Below are 23,230 nucleotides of genomic sequence, written 5' to 3'. Positions count from 1 at the left end.
TTGCTAACTTTGTACATTAAGCAGCTTGAAGTAACCAAGTTGCTCCAGCCACTAACATATGGCATCAGAATGCACATTCTCACTTACAGCTTACAAATTCATGTAATTATGTCAAAAAAGATACAGCAAGGAAACATTTATATAGGCCCTTTTCTGCAGTATGCTGCATGTTTCGCAGTGTGTTAAGACATGCTCTTTTGCCGTTGCCAGTACATCACTCAATTGGATGTAAAAGGCCCATTTCAATACTTTTCATTGATAAAGTTTTGATTTTTCTCTAAGTTGTAAATTACTTCCCTGCAATAAAACTTGTGCTTACAAAGATGGAAGGGTGGCCAATTAGATTAGCTTTGTTTTGAGACAAAACCTGCAATAAAACTTGTGCTTACAAAGATGGAAGGGTGGCCAATTAGATTAGCTTTGTTTTGAGACAAAAACTGGTGTTCACATTTTGTCTATAGCACACAAGACCTTAATTTAAATATAGTATTACTAAGTTTACATGTTCAATGTTGCTAACAGACTACAACTTCAGTGATGAGAAGTGTACTCTGATACCAGGCCTTAGTGCTCTGTGTATTTTAAGATTTTACGTTTAAAATCCTAAACTTTGTCAAGGAGTGGACGGGCAGTAGAATGTAGAGGGAAGAGTAAAGGCAGAGTGGAATGGGGGAAAAATGAAGAAGGGGAGGACAGAAAAGGGAAGTAATAAAATGACTCATGCAAATTCCACAATATTTCCTCAGAGCAATTATGTTGGGACTAGAGGGGAGGGAAGAGGGAGGGTGGGAGGTAAGGATGATGGGGAGGGGTGGCGGTAGGAACAGGAACTAGGGAAGGGGAGAGGTAGGTGGAGGATAAATGCTCGATAGATTTTATGTACTGTGTGTACTGAATTTTTAATAGTTTGGTATTGATGTTGTTATCAACAGAGCTATTACTTTGCATCCCTTCAGTCATTAACTCTCTCTCTCCATTTCAGATCTAGCTATTGTTACATGACACTACCTGGCTGTATGGTTAACTACTTGGATGTAAAAATGTCACAGCCAAATACTTTTCCATGATGTTTTCTTTTCTTCCATTTAGTGCTACTTCTTGATATTTTACAGCAGAGTTTTTAGTACACTATTGTTTGTTGTGTGATTTTAGTTCTTATTTACAGTCAGTCATTTGAACTTAGTGTGCTATTTCCTACAACATTTTTGTCCTAAATATTAATCAAACTTTTTTGTCCTAGATATTAATCAAACTTTTTCTCCTAGACATTAATCACTCTTAGTTCCTACTTTTTCTTGAAAATACTCTCAGTTTTGATAAGAGAGATCTTCAGATCACAATCTGCCTGTCTCATGATTTATGATTATGTTACACAATCTGGTGGTGTGATTACCTAAACATAAGTGTTGACAAGGTTTTATCAATAAGCTCCACAGTGAAATAAGCTGTTTATTATTAATTTTAGATCTGATTTGGAGGCAGTTAAATCTGAAACTAAAGTTGTCACTGTATATTGCTCATTGTGAATGATACTGAGGGTGAGATGCCAAGACTTTTAGCTGCCCACACTAAGAAGTCCCATTTCTAAAATACCTGCATGTATTAAATGTTTATGTATTGTAACCATGTAACCATACTTCAGCTGTTTGATGCTGTTTAAAATAATTTTGTTTATTGTTGTTTACAATGTTATATTTACTAGATTTGACTTTTTCAAGACCATTATATAACATGTTCTGGAAATACATGTACAGTACAATTTTTTACAATCTAAGGCCAGGTTTTGGTTTTGTCTTTTATATCAGTTCCTCCATCCTGCTCTCCAAGGGAGCTCATACCTGAGAGCATGGGAATACCCCCAATACCCCCCTCCCCCCCCCCCCCCCAGCTCTCAGGGAAAGGAAAAAAGTGTAGTGCAGTGTAGTCAGGTGTCTTTATTTTATGAAAATGATTTTAAAGTCAGTATTAAGCAGGTTTTTAATGGACTTGTAACTGGAATTTCTTTATGGCTACAACTGGAACTTCTGTATGGCTACTTACAAGTAGCTATTCATCTCCAAAATATTAAAAATACTCCATACCTCCCCCCCCCCCCCCCCCCAGTAATATAAATTAAGGTTCTATCTGTCATAGTTAACCTCCTCAGGGTATTGATTTCTAAGTGACGTTCAGATAAGTCTAATATTTTGTTTGCCTCCTTTTTCTGTATTATTTGGAAAGCCATTCCAGCCATTCTTACTTTGATTATTGAGATAACTTGGGGATAATGTCACATTTATTCTTACTTCCATTTTAAATTAAATACTCTGTATTAATTAATATATGCGGTTCAGTTCACACTGCACTGTTTTGCTTCATGCTGTATAGTACTTGGAGTAAGCAAATTTGAGTGAAATTTTGCTCATGAAGTTGAGAAAGTTTCCATTAATTAAGGCACATACAGAGGCATTTTAGAAGTAATTTTCTCATATGTCTTGGTATCAAAAGATTATGAAATATACATTATTATTTTTTATGTGGACTTGACAGTAATTTGCACAATATAGGCTTAGATACAATGGATGTTGCATGCTTTCAGTTACTGTTCTTACTTTTTTTAGATCATTTTGAGACAATACCTATACTACGGTATGCAGACTCAGACTTGGATAATCATGCAGGTCTTATTGCTGGTGAAATGGAAAAGGATTCAGCTCTCATGGAGGACAATCCAGAATCAGAACAATTACGAATGTATGCCAGTATTATTTTTTTTACTTTAAATTATAAAGCTACTTGAAGTTTCATGAATGAAAATATTGCTGCTATTGTGTACATAATTAGTGAGTGAGTTACTTTTACGTTCTTTGATCATAACTGCAATCTCTTTCTATGGTTAGAACATGTCAGTTCATTTTATCTATAAATCAATTTTATTGGGTTGACTGATTTGATATTAAGCAAAACCTATTACTAGTTTCTTTTTGGACATTAATATTAGTTTCAATGTTTGAAGATAATTACTTTTATTCAACAAACAGAGTTTTGAAGTATTGTGGTTCAAGTATGCAGTCCTGTGTGTGTTGCCTTGACTACGTACTGTTTTGCTTGTGTTACTTGCTAGCATTTACAGAATTTATATTTCCTGTTTGAACTAATAAATACTACATAGCTTCAAACCCCCAATATCCTCCTTGAGAAACATGGTGTAGTTTTTGCCCTCTGCAATATCAATTTTTGGTTACATAAGGTGACCAGTCTGCGGCAAAGCAGGCAATCTGGTGCTTTTAAAGCATTGGTCAGTTTACATATAAGTTCATTTCTTGGACTGAAAAGGCTCACTAATTTTACTGCAGATTGTTTTTACAAGTGAGGTGTTATTTTACTGCAGAAAAATAGGCTTAAAATATAAAAAGAGCAGTAGCTCTCTCTAATTTTTGTTGATTGTTCATGATATGTTATAGCTCTAGGTTTTGAAATTCATTTTGTTGGTATGTATGTGTACAGTATATATGCCCAACTTTTATTTTTTGTGCAGTTGTATTTTATTTTGTTTCTAGTGACACCTTAAGGGAAATGCCAGAGTCTCTGACATTAAAAAGAGTAGTGAAGAAGAAGTTGCTGAAGAGAGTCAGTCAGAAGTCGAAGAAGAAACCTATTGGCTGTTTCAAAAAAATCCGTTACAAATTCAGTATGCTAACAAAGAAGGTAATCAATAAAAATGACAATTTTGTTAAAAGCAGCACTGTTTCGTTTTAGAGTGATTGAATTCAATTTTAATGAACCTGTGGTTTCCACATCAGATCCCATTAAATGTGAATGTAAGTAAGTGTTGAAGCAATCTGTCAATAATCTGCCATCCGTAGCTACATTAAGCGTGTTAGGCATGCATGACTGTATCTGAGTTAGCTTTAGTTTCTATAGCTTTCAATGGTCCTTAAACGGTCCCTACAGATTATTTTAAAAACACTTCTAGCAGTTTTGGTAGGTCTATGGGCAACAAGAATACCGTAAGGCAACATAAGGGACTTACCACTGTCACAGAAGATATGGATACGAGGGGTGTTTCAAAAGTCCCTGTAAAAATAAAAACTACTTACGTATTTGGGGTAAACCTTTTTTGACATAGTCTCCTTTTAGACTTGTACACATTGTCCAACGCTGTTCTAATTTGTTGATCCCTTCCGAATAATAGGAATTGTCCAAGTCTGCAAAATAGCTATTAGTTGCTGCAATCACCATCTCGTTTGAATAAAATCTTTGTCCCGCCAGCCATTTCTTCAAATTGGGGAACAAATAGTAGTCTGAGGGAGCTAAGTCTGGAGAATAGCGGGGATGTGAAATGAATTGGAATCCTATTTCCATTAATTTTGCAACCACAACTGCTGAGGTGTGCTGGTGCATTGTCATGATGGAAAAGGACTTTTTTGCGGCCCAATCACTGCCATTTTTCTTGCAGCTCAGTTTTCAAATGGTCCAATAACGATGAATAATATGCACCTGTAATAGTTTTACCCTTTTCCATATAGTCAATGAGGATTATCCCTTGCGAATCCCAAAAGACAGTCGCCATAACCTTTCCGGCCGAAGGAATGGTCTTTGCCTTTTCTGGTGCAGATTCTTTCTTGGTAACCCATTGTTTAGGTTTTTGTTTGGTCCCAGGAGTATAGTAATGTATCCATGTTTCATCCACAGTGATGAAACAACGCTTAAAGTCCTGCTGATTCTTCCTGAACAGTGGCAAACCATCCTCGCAGCACTTCACATTATTCCGTTTTTGGTCAAGCGTGAGCAATTGCGGAACCCATCTTGCGGATAGCTATCTCATGTTTAAATGTTTATGCAAAATATTATGTACCCATTCATTCTAGATGCCCACAGCACTAGCAATCTCACGCACCTTAAATCTTCCGTCACCATATCATGGATTTTATCAATGATTTATGGAGTCATAACCTCCACAGGGCATCCAGAATATTCAGCATCACTTGTGCCCATATGGCCACTCCGAAAATTTTGAAACCACTTATAAACTATTGTAATCAAAGGTTCAGAGTCACTATAATGTTTATCAAGCTTCTCTTTAGTCTCCTGAGGCGTTTTGCCTTTCATAAAGTAATGTTTAATCACCACATAAAATTCTTTTTCATCCATTTTTTGACAATCACTCAACTTCGTTGATTTACACGAATGCCAAACACAAAAAAATAGACCAATATGGCTGAAACATGGTGTGCGTTCTTTCCAAAGATGCTACTAACTAAACATGACCTCGATACGCGCTGCTGGTGCCATCTCTTGGATTTTACACAGACTTTTCAAACGCCCCTCGTAACTTACCAGAACTGCAACAAAGCTGCAAGTGTTGCAAGCATGACCTATTCTAGAAAGTGTGTAGTCTGAAACCAGTACTACTATACAATCAAAGAATAGAGTACAAGGGACAGAAATAACGAAGAAAATACTACACTTGAGTGAAAATAAAGCACACTGAAGTCAGAAACCACTGGTCACATCTGCAATGAGGAAGGCTGTTCAGAAGATGACTTCCAAGATCAAATATAGTCAAATGAAGCTGCCACCAAAGTTTTTACTAGTACATGTGGAATGATGGAAACACAGTAAACCTTCTAAAGTTTTTCGGATGACAAGAGACAGTGTGGTATTGAGTTGCAAGGCTCACATGTCTCTCCAATCAGTTAACTTGTACGTTGTGTTAAGCTGATCCTCTTCTCTGGGTAATCAGCTACGTCAATCTCCCAAAAACTACTTCTCCGAAGACTATAGCTGGTTAAAGGAATATATTAAACTACTTCTCTATTCTTGAAATAATTTTGGTACTCGCAGAATACTTTCCAGTTCAATCACTTTATATTTTCAACTTTCACAGACATTAACTTCTGCAAGCTAACTATTCCTTAAACATTAGACTCATTTACACATATTAAAATAGCATACATGTCTTACTTCGTTCATAGACAAGACATGAAGTATTTCAAATGTCTCTAGTCTCAAGCGAGTCCAATTCATGAATGAACATAGAAATCTATATTCAGTTGTTCATTAGTCTTTTTACAATCAACACAGACACTAAAGAGCACAGAATACTACATAAATTTTTCTTGTCCTTCTCTAACTGTACACGGAAACTCTGTGGACCGTACAGCAGGTACTTGTCTGCCGCTGTTCGGCCGCCGGGTCCATCTTTTTCTCGTAACTGTTTTTTGACCTGCACACACAAATAGGTGATGTGCAGTTGGGCATATTCGTTTCTCCCACTCACCTCTAAAATATCGAGTGTTCGAAACAGTGGAAGGCCGGGTGGTTCAAAAATTTTCTCCGAAATTCTCGAAGCACTACAACCTTGTGTGTTATTAGTAATGTGGCTGACGATCTAGCAAGTGTAATATCAATCAATCCTTGTGTACTTTTGTAGTAGATAGAGGAAAAAATCCACAAATTACTCCATGAAAGGAGAAGATAGCCAGACTTAGAAAAACCAGAATGGGGAGCTGGGTGCTCTGGAACATCAAATATTGCTCCTGCATCTGCTGTTGCAGAACATTACCTTGGTATCAGTCATCCTATGGCGCACAAAAATACTGAGATGCTGCTGTGCAATTCCAAGTATTGGGATAGTGTTGTTAAAGAAGCAATTGAGATTAAATTAACAAGTGTGACCTCATAAACAGAAATGGAGGATTTTACTTAAACTCTGCTTGAAATCCTGCTCATTTGCTGGTGAAACATAGGGACAGATTTAATGGTACATGCTCACTCATTGATAATTAATGTTTACTATGGATGATTAGTGACTTCAGTCATCTTTAGTTGTGTGATGGTGTTAGTTGTTTATGGAGGGTGTGCCATTTTTATGCGTATGTCATATTCTTGTTCTACGTTTGTGTTGGTGTAATCCCATCTGCCAAGGACTTAAATTTCTTTGCACAGCAGTCATTCAGTTTCGATGCTCATGTGGTTTACAACTCAGATCTGGGATCCATAAGTCTTGCGCATGTTTCACTGGCCACTATTTGGTGTGAAGGAATAATTTTGTTTGATCATGATGTAGGAGTATTAAATGTGAATTTGATTAAGTGTTAAAGCAACCTCTTAATTTTTTTCACTCCCAGTTGCATTTTTGCTTTGAAAATGATGGGATGTTCATCTGTCAAAATCTTGTTGGTTGTCGAAGATGTCATCTGACTACATTCCCAAATGTTTAGTGAACATTTTGTATGTCAGGATAAAATCAAGTTTTACTTATACATTACTTTTTATATCTATTAGGGGAAAAACAGCTACTCTAAAAAAAATGCCACTGTTCCTTCTCTCATCTTACTAAGCTGCTGTTTTTGTTTATCAATAATACTTCAATCAAAGTAGTTACTTTATACAGACTACTATCGGTTGTCTATACAGTGTGGTCCATTGATCGTGATCGGGCCAAATATCTCACGAAATAAGCGTCAATCGAAAAAACTACAAAGAACGAAACTCTTCTAGCTTGAAGGGGGAAACCAGATGGTGCTATGGTTGGCCCGCTAGATGGCGCTGACATAGGTCAAACGGATATTAACTGCATTTTTTAAAATAGGAACCCCCATTTTTTGTTACATATTTGTGAAGTACGTAAAGAAATATGAATGTTTGTAGTTGGACCACTTTTTTTGCTTAGTGATAGATGGTGCTGTAATAGTCACAACATATGGGTCAGAATTGTAGACAAACAGTTGCTAACAGGTAGATTAAAATACAGAATGTAGGTACGTTTGAACATTTTATTTCAGTTGTTCCAATGTGATACATGTACCTTTGTGAACTTATCATTTCTGAGAATGCATGCTGTTACAGCATGATTACCTGTAAATACCACATTAATGCAATAAATGCTCAAAATGATGTCTGTCAACGTCAGTGCATTTGGCAATACGTGTAACGACATTCCTCTCAACAGCAAGTAGTTCGTCTTCGGTAATGTTCGCACATGCATTGACAATGCGCTGACGCATGTTGTCAGGCGTTGTCGGTGGATCATGATAGCAAATATCCTTCAACTTTCCCCACAGAAAGAAATCCAGGGACGTCAGATCTGGTGAACGTGCGGGCCATGGTATGGTGCTTCGACGACCAATCCACCTGTCATGAAATATGCTATTCAATACCGCTTCAACCGCACGTGAGCTCTGTGCCGGACATCCATCATGTTGGAAGTACATCGCCATTCTGTCATGCAGTGAAACATCTTGTAGTAACATCGGTAGAACATTACGTAGGAAATCAGCATAGATTGCACGATTTAGATTGCCATCGATAAAATGGGGGGCCAATTATCCTTCCTCCATAATGCCGCACCATACATTAACCCGCCAAGGTCGCTGATGTTCCACTTGTCGCAGCAATCATGGAATTTCCATTGCCCAATAGTGCATATTATGCCAGTTTACGTTACCGCTGTTGGTGAATGACACTTCGTCGCTAAATAGAACGTGTGCAAAAAATCTGTCATAATCCTGTAATTTCTCTTGTGCCCAGTGGCAGAAACAATTTGTCTGCTACTGATGTGCAGATTAGCCGCAACTGCAGCTAAAACACCTACTTGGGCATCATCATTTGTTGTAGGTCGTGGTTGACGTTTCACATGTGGCTGGACACTTCCTGTTACCTTAAATAACGTAGCTATCTGGCGAATGGTCGGGACACTTGGATGATGTTGTCCAGGATACCGAGCAGCATACATAGCACATGCCCATTGAGCATTTTGATCACAATAGCCATACATCAACACGATATCGACCTTTTCTGCAATTGGTAAATGGTCCATTTTAACATGGGTAATGTATGGAGAAGCAAATACCGTCTGCACTGGCGGAATGTTACGTGATACCACATACTTATACATTTGTGACTATTACAGTGCCATCTATCACAGAGCGAAAAGAGTGGTCCAACTAAAACATTCATATTTCTTTGTGTACTACACGAATATGTAATAATAAATGGGGGTTCCTATTTCAAAAAACGTAGTTGATATCCATTTGACTATGGCAGCGCCATCTAGCGGGTCAACCATAGCGCCATCTGGTTTCCCCCTTCAAGCTAGATGAGTTTTGTTCTTTGTAGTTTTTTTGTTTGATGCTTATTTCGTGAGATATTTGGCCCGGTCACTATCAATGGAAAACCTTTATACTGACGACGTCAAACAGTTTTGTGGAATTTACATCTTTGAGTTCCAATATTCTTGTAAATTGTTATGAGTGTAATGGCATATTCTTGCACTTTGATTTTGAATATGTGGAAATTTTGTATTTTTTACATGAGGTCCACAGGCAACCTGTTAGACATTCACCACACAGTGTAAAAGCCTATCTCAATCCTAAATGGCAAGGAATGCGTTTCTGAAGAAGAGAAACTTGTTAACATCGAGTATAGATTTAAGTGTCAGGAAGTCATTTCTGAAAGTATTTGTATGGAGTGTTGCCATGTATGGAAGTGAAACATGGACGATAAATAGTTTGGACAAGAAGAGAATAGAAGCTTTCAAAATGTGATGCTACAGAAGAAAGCTGAAGATTAGATGGGTAGATCACATAACTATTGAGGAGGTATTGAATAGAACTGGGGAGGAGAGAAATTTGTGGCACAACATGACTAGAAGAAGGGATTGGTTGGTAGGACATATTCTGAGGCATCAAGGGTCACCAATTTAGTATTGGAGGGCAGTGTGGAGGGTAAAAATCTTAGAGGGAGATAAAGAGATGAATACACTAAACAGATTCAGAAGGATGTAGGCTGCAGTAGGTACTGGGAGATGAAGAAGCTTGCACAGGATAGAGTAGCATGGAGAGCTGCATCAAACCAGTCTCAGGACTGAAGACCACAACAACAACAATCCTAAATAGGGATCCACTGTCTGTATATTTTGGCATGTAAGTATAATAATCTCTTCGTACCTGAAGAGGCTTCTGCAAGGTGTTTGGTTATCAACTTTCTGCAGTATTATTACAGCATGCTACTGTAGAATAAATACTTTTTTGACCTTAACTGTGTTTACCCAGAATATTTTGCTACTGAACAATATTGAGTGAAAGTATGCCAACAGTCTTACCTGCAGGACAACACAGTGTGAAACAGAATGAACTGAACTTTTCGGTTACCTCTCCGATTTGCAGATGCCACCTTAGTTTATTAATCATATGGGTGTCTAGAAACTTCAGACTTGGAGCCTCATACATTGTATGTCCATGTACGACTAATCTTGGTGTCTGTAAGTCATTATTATTTGTCTGAAATGGGTTAATACGAGTGTTTGTAAAATTAATGATTAAATAATCAGCTGTGAACCAGCTTGGTCCATTATTTTCGTGCCTGTGTCTAATATGTATCTGTTTGGGTTCTTTATCAGCATACTTGTCACCAGCAAATGTCACAGTATTCGAAGAGTCCTCAGTGTCTTAGATAAATCATTCATGTACACAAAAAACTGGAGCAAGAAAAGCCTTAAACTTTGAGGAACACCGTATTATTTAATGTTTATTCTCTCTGAATTCAGTCTTATTCCTGCTGTATCATTTACTAATGTGACCTGTTTTCCATTGTTTGTACACGCAACAGGAATGTCTTTACTGCCATATCATTTCTTTTTCCAGTGTAAAATCTTATGATGTACACCATGGATGGGCAAAAGGCAGCCTGCGATTGGTTTCAGTCTGGCCCACAAAAGAAATTCATGGGAGAATGAGGGTGTTCACAGTGTGCTCTGTCTGTGATGCATTTTTGGATATTCACTATTCTGTTCACATTTTTCCAGTTTTACTTCTGTATCATACAGCCAATATATGTTAAGTTCATCTGATTTAGACTTTTAAACTTTTTAAAATGAACAAAGAAATGATGGTTTAATTTATTTTGTGTCAGAGAAACAACCCATGCCTATGTGATCAGTCATCAAAAGTATATTTGCACAAACATGGAAAAAATGCTTGCTAATAATGTTTGCAGATGAAACTTCCTGGCAGATTAAAACTGTGTGCCAGACCGAGACTCAAACTCGGGACCTTTGCCTTTCGTGGGCAAGTGCTCTACAGCTAGGAGACAAGGTACTGGCGGAATTAAAGCTGTGAAGATGGGGCATGAGTCGTGCTTGGGTAGTGCAGTGTTAGAGCACTTGCCTGCGAAAGGCAAAGGTCCCAAGTTCGAGTCTCGGTCCGGCACATAGTTCTAATTTGCCAGGAAGTTTCATATCAGCGCACACTCTGCTGCAAAGTGAAAATTTCATTCCTAGTGTTTGCAGATATTAACGCACTAAATTTCGAAAACTCCAATGACTTGCCTGTTGCCAAAAATCGCAGACTTTCTCTTACTTAATTGTTGACTGGGGCTGACTCTCTCATGGCTGTATATTGTTTTTCTAATCTTTCTCATATCAACATTAGTAAACAATGTTTACCCATTGTGGACGTAATAGAACATTGCAATTGTTGAACCTGAAGGTAATTTGCAATGAACTAGCTGCAACCAATTGCTTTTATAGAAATACATTTTTCTGTGATGACCTTCCAAGATGCTTGGCATCTCATCATAAGATGTCAACATTTATGTCTTGAACATTGTTTGTTTACTAATAGTGTTGCAGAAATTTGCATTGTAAGTTTTTAAGACCATTACTGCAAAATGTCATATGTACAAATAATGGTCACATCACATAAACATATGAAGACGATGTGAACGTGAGAGTGTACTCTCAAAAATGCGAGTTTTGGGGCATAATTGAGGCCTAAGAAAAATTGTAGGAAACACCAACAGGGTAATTTTTCTTGTTTATTTCTACCAAAACTGATTTTATGGGATTGTGTGTTGCTTTCTCAGTAGAACTCCCTACTTCCACTCCCACCTCCGTGCACACTTTCCTGATGCTGTGCCCAACAGCTCATTATGCTGTTCACACTATGTACCTGCGTGCTCCAGCAGACAACACCACCATGACGGACCCACCCCTACCTTGCTTTCCCTCTCCGTCTCTACTCTGCACCTCCTCTTTATCTATCCCCCCACCCAACCCAGCGATGATTGCAGCTGATACATTTATAACGATGTGGACGATAAGAAGCGATGTGAAGTTGGATTGCAAATTTCACACCTCTCTCCCATACATAAACTTGCTTCGTATGTACAGCCAATCTTGTTCCCTTGATTTCTGGCTACATTGATCTCCAAAAATTTCTTCTCCGAAGATTACCACTGATTAACAGGAATTTATAAGACACTCTCTCTCTACTTTTGAAATAATTTAGTACTCAATGAATACTCTTAGTTCAGTCCTGGTATATTTCAACTAAAATAAATAAAATATTCACTATTTCTCACATTAATATTCAAATGTTTACAAGTCAACCGATTCATCTCGCGTTAGATTAGCTAAAATACATCTGCAATAAAGTTGGTTTAACAGCCGCATAATTTATGAACCCGTCTTGCCTCTAGCGAGTACAATACATGAAGTACTTAAAAGTCTGTAATCAGTTGTTCATTTTTCTTTAACAATAATCACAGTCACTAAAACAGCAAATAATATTACATAATTACTACTTGTTCTTCCGATACGGCTTCTGTGGCGTCGATGCTGTTTGACCATCACATTTACCTTGTGCTTGTGACTCCTTTCCAGCCTGCACACACAAACATATGTTGCACAGTATGTACGTTCTCTCATACTTATTTTTAAACTACCATATGTTCGAGGTGGTAGAAGGGCGAGTGGTTCTAGAATTTATGCAGAAATTCTCGAATCACTACATATCTCCCCCCCTCAGATCGAACACGCGATATTTTATACATACCTATTATTTACATTATATCTAAAAACAAAGATGATGTGACTTACCAAACGAAAGCGCTGGCACGTCGATAGACACACAAACGAACACAAACATACACACAAAATTCAAGCTTTCGCAACAAACTGTTGCCTCATCAGGAAAGAGGGAAGGAGAGGGAAAGACGAAAGGATGTGGGTTTTAAGGGAGAGGGTAAGGAGTCATTCCAATCCCGGGAGCGGAAAGACTTACCTTAGGGGGGAAAAAAGGACGGGTATACACTCGCGCGCACACACACACATATCCATCCACACATATACAGACACAAGCAGACATATTTGGTCTTTAAATATGTCTGCTTGTGTCTGTATACGTGTGGATGGATGTGTGTGTGTGTGTGTGTGTGTGTGTGTGTGTGTGTGTGTGTGTGTGTGTGTGTGTGCGCGCGAGTGTATACCCGTCCTTTTTTCCCCCTAAGGTAAGTCTTTCCGCTCCCGGGATTGGAATGACTCCTTACCCTCTCCCTTAAAACCCACATCCTTTCGTCTTTCCCTCTCCTTCCCTCTTTCCTGATGAGGCAACAGTTTGTTGCGAAAGCTTGAATTTCATGTGTATGTTTGTGTTTGTTTGTGTCTATCGACGTGCCAGTGCTTTCGTTTGGTAAGTCATATCATCTTTGTTTTTAGATATATTTTTCCCATGTGGAATGTTTCCCTATTTTAATTCATATTATTTACATTAGTATTACATATAATAAAAATTCATATTTCCACATTATACATACCACATTTTTTTTATTAACCGTGCATAGCCCATTTACTTACTATTTAGCTCTTTTTTATTATTATTTCTTTCTTTTCTCAGACGTGATGTCTGGTCAAAAATGGAAAGTGACGCGGACCTTGATCAAGCGTGACTTCCTTTTAACTGTACGGTATATGTTATATTGCATTTAGGAACTTTCGGGTAATTGAACATGTATCAATAATTACGGATTTCTGTAGTAGTATATATAAGTTTGGATGTAGCTGTATTGCATTGATGTACTGGTGGATATTGTGTGGTATGACTCCTGTGGTTGATAGTATAATTGGTATAATGTCAACTTTATCCGGATGCCACATGTCCTTGACTTCTTCAGCCAGTTGGATGCATTTTTCAATTTTTTCTCGTTTTCTTTTGTATATTTGTTGTATTGGATATGGATATTTCGATTAGTTGTGTTAATTTCTTCTTTTTATTGGTGAGTATGATGTCAGGTTTGTTATGTGGTGTTGTTTTATCTGTTATAATGGTTCTGTTCCAGTATAATTTGTATTCATCATTCTCCAGTACATTTTGTGGTGCATACTTGTATGTGGGAACGTGTTGTTTTATAAGTTTATGTTGTAAGGCAAGCTGTTGATGTATTATTTTTGCTACATTGTCATGTCATCTGGGTTATTCTGTATTTGCTAGTATTGTACACCCGCTTGTGATGTGATCTACTGTTTCTATTTGTTGTTTGCAAAGTCTGCATTTATCTGTTGTGGTATTGGATTATTATTATTATTATTATTATTATTATTATTATTATTATACGGTAGTATTTCACTCAGTGTTGGAATCAGTTCTTTTTATATTTGGACGTCGTGATGACTAACCTTAGGATTCCAGTCGTAAACTTCAGGTAGTTATGATACATGAGTATTTTACTCTTTACTCTAATCTTTTGTACTGCTTCTTTAGTACGTACTAGTCTCATTATTTATAGACTGTTTGTAGTCTGCAGGAACTCTAGGCAAATGAAAGTGTTCGTTTCAACACTTGTAAACTCACATAAATCATAACAACACTAGTGGTATATACACTTATGCTCATAAATTAAGGATAATTGCAAAATGTAGTGCCACACATGGCATGGGCACATAGGGAACACGCATGACACAGACCTGTAAGTCCACGGTATTGGTGATAAGTTGAGAAAACTGTCCTGAAATACATGTGCTACAAAATGCCACTGTTTCCTGCGCATGTACCCCGATATCGATATGGGATATGATCACCATGCACACTACATAGGCCGCACAATGGGTTGGCATACTCTGGATCAGGTTGTCAAGCAGCTGCTGGAGTATAGCCTTCCATTCTTGCATCAGTGCCTGTTGGAGCTCCTGAAGTGTGGTAGGGGTTTGAAGATGTGCAGCGGTATGTTGAACTGTTATGGTCCCTCTGTCAAAGAGATGAAGGGGTGTACGTGCACGTGCACCAATCATAATCCCATCACCTCACCATCAAACCATGACCCCCATACAGGTCTCTTTCAAGGACATTAAGGGCTTGGTATCTGGTTCCTGGTTCACACCAGATGAAAACCCGGTGAGAATGACTGTTCAGACTATACCTGGACTTGTCTGTGAACATAACCTGGGACCACTGTTCCAATGACCATGTACTGTGTTCTTGACACCATACTTTACGAGCTCTCCTGTGACCAGGAGTCAGTGGAATGCACCTCGCACCACTTTATTAGGTACCACAACATCAGGTGAAGTTATTCTATTTTCTACTCTATCCTGGATAAATTTGAATCCTTTCCACAAGTCACCCATAACCTTGGTGGTATTATTAAGTTTGGAAGAAGTAATAATTGAAATGTTTCCAGAGGTTACTCTCGCGGCAACTCCTCGATCTATCATTTCTTTAAATAGTTCCTCCAAGCTACATACACTTGTAATATCAAATCTGAATATATTCTCTTTGAAATTTCATCCTGCGTTATTTACTCTTGTACTGACAACTTGTGTACTGACACCTGTAATTTGTGATTGAATAATCGCCATTAATTCCTTAGACTGATCTACGCTCTTTTGAAGTTCTTAAACCTTGTCTTACATTATTGTATTCATTATTGTACACATCTTTTAAAGATTCTAAGTTTTCAATAGGTTTTGATTCTACATTATTACATTTGGCGTCAAATTCAGTTTCCAGAGCAACCATGCCTTTGCATCGATTACTAGATTCTTTGCTTTGAGCTTCTACTCTGACCTTCACTGAACCTATATTTGTCATTTGAATGTTTAAAGTTTCATTCTGAGCCTTTAATTTAGAATTCATTGAGTGTATTAAGTCTAGGTTTTTATTCAAAATCTCATCTCAAGCATCCAATTTAGAATTCATTGAGTTTATCAGTGTGTCTATTTCTCTACTTAAATTAGCACTCTGTGCATCAAGTTTTTCACTTAAAGTTTCACTTATTTCATTTCTCAAAGAGGAACCCTGGTCATTTATTTTATCATTTGAGTATTTACTGAGTTTAATTTAAGACTTAGTTCCTTTCTTAAAGAAGTATTTTGGGCATTCATTAAGCCTAATTCTTCACTTTGTGCATCTAATCTAGAATTTAATTCTAAACTCTGAGCTTCTAGTTTGGCATTTAAAATTGCACTTAGTTCCTTTCTTAAAGCCTCTGAATCCGCCCTTTGGGCTTTGATTAAATTTACTACATTAGACCAGTCTGGCACCTCCTTACTCACTTTTATTGTCATGGCTGGGTCTGAAGTTTCCCCAATTCTCTGTGTATTATCCATATTTCTTTTAGTTTTTGATCTAGTGATCATTTAACAAATTAACTCTTAAGTATTATAACTACACTAATACAATCTAGTTACCAGTTTCTTCAACCATATCCTAGAACAATTACTGTTTTTCGCTCACCCAGCATAGTGTCTTAGACTGCATTGGTGAGCAGGTGTGTAATCAGCACCGGTGAACAGTAACTGGTGCCGGTGACATCGGCTGCTGGTTTCCGCATTGGTGTCTGAGTGTGGATGTAGAATCAGCACTGGTTAGCAGCAACTGGTGCTGGTGGTGTCAGATGTTGTCTCTGCGTCTGCATCCCCACGATACATGTGAGATCTGTACACTCCCCACTCCGGATCTTCTTAGTTGAATTATTCTCATTGTATCTCTTCTTAGCTTAATATGTCGAAGTCTTCTTTTCATTCTTTTAATGTTATTACTTTCGTACGTCTTTCACAGTGTTGCATTCACAAATTTTTTTCATTTGATTTTTGGACTTCATCCAATTACACGAAACAGATCTCTTGTCTTGTTATACCTGGCAACACATCATATCTTCTGCTTCAATTTCCTCTCAGAATTCACATTTTTTTCAAGTCCTTTGCACTGGTCACCACATTCTAATGATGTAGATGACCAGAAGCGATTTGAAGCTGGATTGCAAAATTCACACCTCTCTCACATACATTGACTTACTTGATATGTACAGCTGATCTTGTTCTCTTGATTTCCAGCTATGTCGATCTCCAAAAACTACTTCTCCGAAGAATACTGCTGGTTAACAGGAATTTATAAGACTCTCTCTCTACTTTTGAAATAATTTAATACTCGCAGAATACTTTTAGTTCAGTCCTGGTACATTTCAAATTCCATAAATAACATATTCACCATTTCTCCATCAATATTTGAATGTTTACAAGTAAACAGATTCGTCTCGTGTTAGACTAGATAAAATACATCTGCAATAAAGTTGGTTTAACAACCGCATAATTTATGAACCCATCTTGCTTCTAGTGAGTACAATACATGAAGTACTTGAAAGTCTATAATCAATCGTTCATTTTTCCTTAACAGTCATCACAGTCACTGAAACAGCAAAGAATACTACAAAATTACTTCTTGTTCTTCCAATACGGCTTCTGTGGCGCGAGCGGCAAACACTTGTCGATGCTGTTCGATCGTCATGTCTAACTTGTGCTCGTGACTCCTTTCCAGCCTGCACACACAAACATGTTGCGCAGTATGTACATACTCTCACACTTATGTCTAAAATATTGTGTGTTCAAGATGGTAGAAGGACGAGTGGTTCTAGAATTTACACGGAAATTCTCAAATCGCTATACATTGTCATTAAGGCCTTAGTGTTTGGAGATGAAAGTGGCCATGTGTGTGTGGGTTGTTTTTGTGTGAATTTTGTTACCTATGTCTAATGAAGGATCTAGTCTGATAACGGAATAATACCTTGCAGTTTTTTTATTGTGTCTGCCTGGCACTTAATACCTCTTCTATGTGGCGAGTAGCGATCTTCCTTTTCTTATTGTTTTTGTTCTATCTCAAACTTGAATATCAGTAACTCTAGGTACTTTCCATCAAAACTATAGTCTGATTTACATCAGTTGGCATCTGACAATTAAGGTCCAAAGTGCGGTGATAGAAGATTGCCATACAAAAATCATTTATAAAATCAGAAATTCATGTATTAAGTGTCTCTAAGCATACCAAAAATATCTTCTTTATTTTAATTAGGACCAGACTTACATTAAGTTCCTTTAAACTGTTGAATGTAAAAGTCTGGACGACAGTTTCAAACTTATCACATCATAACTTGGAAACTAGTGAACTCGGTGGAATGCCTTTGTTTGGATGATGTGACTTACCAAACGAAAGTGCTGGCACGTCGATAGACACACAAACATACACACAAAATTCAAGCTTTCGCAACCAACGGTTGCTTCGTCAGGAAAGAGGGAAGGAGAGGGAAATACAAAAGGATGTGGGTTTTAAGGGAGAGGGTAAGGAGTCATTCCAATGCCGGGAGCGGAAAGACTTACCTTAGGGGGAAAAAAGGACGGGTATACACTCGCGCGCACACACATATCCATCCACACATATACAGACACAAGCAGACATATACAAGGTCTTTAAATATGTCTGCTTGTGTCTGTATGTGTGTGTGTGTGTGTGTGCGTGTGTATACCCGTCCTTTTTTCCCCCTAAGGTAAGTCTTTCCGCTCCCGGGATTGGAATGACTCCTTACCCTCTCCCTTAAAACCCACATCCTTTCGTCTTTCCCTCTCCTTCCCTCTTTCCTGATGAGGCAACAGTTTGTTGCGAAAGCTTGAATTTTGTGTGTATGTATGTGTCTGTCTGTGTTTCTATCGACCTGCCAGCGCTTTCGTATGGTAAGTCACATCATTTTTGTATATATCCTCCTACAGGCCAACCGCAAATTAGAACAGCATGCCACCCTTCACCTAAAAAAACTATCCAATCTCCTGGTTTCCCATCTCCGGAAAGGCAACTCACTCACCCTTCACAACCTCTCCAGCAATCCTCAACCACCTCTCATTGCACACAAACCCAGTCTCTCCCATCTACTCAGTCTCTCACTTCCAGCTCCACTCCCTCCAAAACCTCAAAACTCCAAGCAACACAATCTGGCACCATAACACCCTAATTCAGTAGTTAACCTTTCCTCCAAACCTCTGTCCCGATCCGAAACCTCTGTCCTACCCAAAGGCCTCACCTTCAGCCCCACTCCCAGATTCAACCAAACAGCCCTCGTCAAAGATTTACTGTCCTACACTCGTACTCTCTGCTGGAAGTATCACTTTGCCACGAAGAAAAATGATCCTAATCCTACCCCTAATGATCCAACTCCCCAAGACACTATCCAAATTGAACCCTGCCTGGAACAGTTCCGTCCTCCGTCACAGCGGGACCCACCTCCTCTTCCTCAAAAACAAAGATGATGTGACTTACCATACAAAAGCGCTGGCAGGTCGATAGATACACTAACAAACACATACATACACACAAAATTCAAGCTTTAGCAACCAATGGTTGCTTTGTCAGGAAAGAGGGAAGGGGAGGGAAAGATGAAAGGATATGGGTTTTAAGGGAGAGTGTAAGGAGTCCTTCCAATCCTGGGAGCGGAAAGACTTACCTTAGGGGGAAAAGAGGACGGGTATACACTCGCGCGCACGCACACACACACACACACACACACACACACACACACACACACACACACACATATCCATCTGCACATACACAGACATAAGCAGACATTTGTAAATGCCGGTTCAGCCATTGCCATCTGCTGACGGCTGCGCTGGCGCCGTTCTGCCCATGTGGGCAATTGCTGACGGTCCGCCACATTTTAATGTCCTGTCCGGATTTTAACACACTGCGTCTAGATCTTAACCTGCCATGTACTCTAGATGCCATTTTAGCGGATGACCCACGAGCAGCTGCTCGCGTTCTTCGTTTTATCAATTTGACAAACCTCTCTAAGGACATTTGATGATGCTGTTTTTTAATCCTATGCCTGTCAGTCTGTCTTTTATCGTGTTTTCCCTTTTAGTTGTTGTTTAAAACTTGTGCCTTGCGGTGCATTCTTAACGTAGTCAGGGCGCTAATGACCATTGAAGTTGTGCGCCCTAAAACCACAAACCAAATCATCCCGGCCGCCCCATTGTAGCTGGTTACCAAGCCCCCACAGAACGTATCTCTGCCTACGTAGATCAACACCCTCAACCCATTACATGCAGTCTCCCATCCTTCATCAAAGACACCAACCACTTTCTCGAACGCCTGGAATCCTTACCCAATCTGTTACCCCCAGAAACCATCCTTGTAACCATCGATGCCACTTCCTTGTACACAAATATTCCGCATGTCCAGGGCCTCGCTGCGATGGAGCATTTCCTTTCACGCCGATCTCCTGCCACCCTACCTAAAACCTTTTTCCTCATTACCTTAGCCAGCTTCATCCTGACCCACAACTTCTTCACTTTTGAAGGCCAGACATACCAACAATTAAAGGGAACAGCCATGGGTACCAGGATGGCCCCCTAGTACGCCAACCTATTCATGGGTCGCCTAGAGGAAGCATTCTTGGTTACCCAGGCCTGCCAACCCAAAGTTTGGTACAGATTTATTGATGACATCTTCATGATCTGGACTCACAGTGAAGAAGAACTCCTGAATTTCCTCTCCAACCTCAACTCCTTTGGTTCCATCAGATTCACCTGGTCCTACTCCAAATCCCACACCACTTTCCTTGACGTTGACCTCCATCTGTCCAACGGCCAGCTTCACACGTCCGTCCACATCAAACCCACCAACAAGCAACAGTACCTGCATTATGACAGCTGCCACCCATTCCACATCAAACGGTCCCTTCCCTACAGCCTAGGTCTTTGTGGCAAATGAATCTGCTCCAGTCCGGAATCCCTGAACCATTACACCTGACAACAGCTTTCGCATCCCGTAACTATCCCCCCGTGGCAAATGAATCTGCTCCAGTCCGGAATCCCTGAACCATTACACCTGACAACAGCTTTCGCATCCCGTAACTACCCTCCCGACCTGGTACAGAAGCAAATAACCAGAGCCACTTCCTCAACCCCTCAAACCCAGAACCTCCCACAGAAGAACCACAAAAGTGCCCCACTTGTGATAGGATACTTTCCGGGACTGGATCAGATTCTGAATGTGGCTCTCCAGCAGGGATACGACTTCCTCAAATCCTGCCCTGAAATGAGATCCATCCTTCATGAAATCCTTCCCACTCCACCAAGAGTGTCCTTCCGCCGTCCACCCAACCTTCGCACCCTCTCAGTTCATCCCTATGAAATCCCCAAACCACCTTCCCTACCCTCTGGCTCCTACCCTTGTAACTGCCCCCGGTGTAAAACCTGTCCCATGCACCCTCCCACCACCACCTACTCCAGTCCTGTAACCCGGAAGGTGTACACGATCAAAGGCAGAGCCACGTGTGAAAGCACCCACGTGATCTACCAACTGACCTGCCTACACTGTGATGCATTCTGTGTGGGAATGACCAGCAACAAACTGTCCATTCGCATGAATGGACGCAGGCAGACAGTGTTTGTTGGTAATGAGGATCACCCTGTGGCTAAACATGCCTTGGTGCACGGCCAGCACATCTTGGCACAGTGTTACACCATCAGGGTTATCTGGATACTTCCCACTAACACCAACCTGTCAGAACTCCGGAGATGGGAACTTGCCCTTCAGTATATCCTCTCTTCTCGTTATCTGCCAGGCCTCAATCTCCGCTAATTTCAAGTTGCCGCCACTCATACCTCACCTGTCATTCAACATCATCTTTGCCTATGCACTTCTGCCTCGATTGACATCTCTGCTCAAACTCTTTGTCTTTAAATATGTCTGCTTGTGTCTGTATATGTGTGGATGGATATGTGTGTGTGTGTGTGTGTGTGTGTGTGTGTGTGTGTGTGTGTGTGTGTGTGTGCGCGCGCGAGTGTATACCCGTCCTTTTTTCCCCCTAAGGTAAGTCTTTCCGCTCCCGGGATTGGAATGACTCCTTACCCTCTCCCTTAAAATCCACATCCTTTCGTCTTTCCCTCTCCTTCCCTCTTTCCTGATGAGGCAACAGTTTGTTGCGAAAGCTTGAATTTTGTGTGTATGTTTGTGTGTCTGTCGACCTGCCAGCACTTTCATTTGGTAAGTCACATCATCTTTGTTTTTAGATATATTTTTCCTACGTGGAATGTTTCCTTCTATTATAACCATATATATATATATATATATATACATACAAAGATGAGGTGACTTACCGAACAAAAACGCTGGCAGGTCGATAGACACACAAACAAACACAAACATACACACAAAATTCAAGCTTTCGCAACAAATTGTTGCCTCATCAGGAAAGAGGGAAGGAGAGGGGAAGACGAAAGGAAGTGGGTTTTAAAGGAGAGGGTAAGGAGTCATTCCAATCCCGGGAGCGGAAAGACTTACCTTAGGGGGAAAAAAGGACAGGTATACACTCGCACACACGCACATATCCATCCACACATACAGACACAAGCAGACATATTTAAATATGTTTAAATATGTCTGCTTGTGTCTGTATGTGTGGATGGATATGTGCGTGTGTGCGAGTGTATACCTGTCCTTTTTTCCCCCTAAGGTAAGTCTTTCCGCTCCCGGGATTGGAATGACTCCTTACCCTCTCCTTTAAAACCCACTTCCTTTCGTCTTCCCCTCTCCTTCCCTCTTTCCTGATGAGGCAACAATTTGTTGCGAAAGCTTGAATTTTGTGTGTATGTTTGTGTTTGTTTGTGTGTCTATCGACCTGCCAGCGTTTTTGTTCGGTAAGTCACCTCATCTTTGTATTTATATATAATTTTTCCCACGTGGAATGTTTCCTTCCATTATATATATATATATATATATATATATAATAGAGGGAAACATTCCACGTGGGAAAAATATATCTAAAAAGAAAGATGATGAAACTTACCAAACAAAAGCGCTGGCAGGTCGATAGACACACAAACAAAATATATATATATATATATATATATATATATACAAATTCTGAAATTCACAAATGCTATAAATCTCTTTAGTGTGTCTCAACATGTCAAAAATATGTTCTTGATATTAAGCTTGATTGGAATTAGGTTTTTTCCTTGAAATAAGGAAACTTTTTGCACCATGAAAAGTTTCCTACTTGAGAAATGATGGGCATCGTGATTTGTGCCACGCTCCTATTAGTGTGATGATGATGGGAGCAATTGAGCTTGTTGTCTGTCAACTACTTCACATCATACTATATACGAGATGAAATCAATATTGAATTCTCTACATACAGT

The 23,230-nt window shown here is 39.4% G+C and overlaps 1 protein-coding gene across 4 annotated transcripts in view; it reads left to right on the top strand.

Annotated features, from left to right (window-relative positions):
- LOC124777486 (transmembrane channel-like protein 5) overlaps positions 1-23,230 on the top strand; it is a 283,578-nt gene that overhangs the window by 82,018 nt on the left and 178,330 nt on the right. For all 4 annotated transcript variants that reach the window (XM_047252924.1, XM_047252923.1, XM_047252925.1 and 1 more), the window contains exons 3-4: positions 2,601-2,733; positions 3,540-3,687. In XM_047252924.1, the coding sequence (XP_047108880.1) occupies positions 2,601-2,733; positions 3,540-3,687 (281 nt within the window). The remainder of the gene's footprint in view (positions 1-2,600; positions 2,734-3,539; positions 3,688-23,230) is intronic.

Source organism: Schistocerca piceifrons, chromosome 2, assembly GCF_021461385.2.
Source record: "Schistocerca piceifrons isolate TAMUIC-IGC-003096 chromosome 2, iqSchPice1.1, whole genome shotgun sequence".
NCBI classification, from domain to species: Eukaryota; Metazoa; Arthropoda; class Insecta; order Orthoptera; family Acrididae; genus Schistocerca; species Schistocerca piceifrons.
Note: the sequence above shows the minus strand (reverse complement) of the source record. Positions and strands in the feature narration are given on the sequence as shown.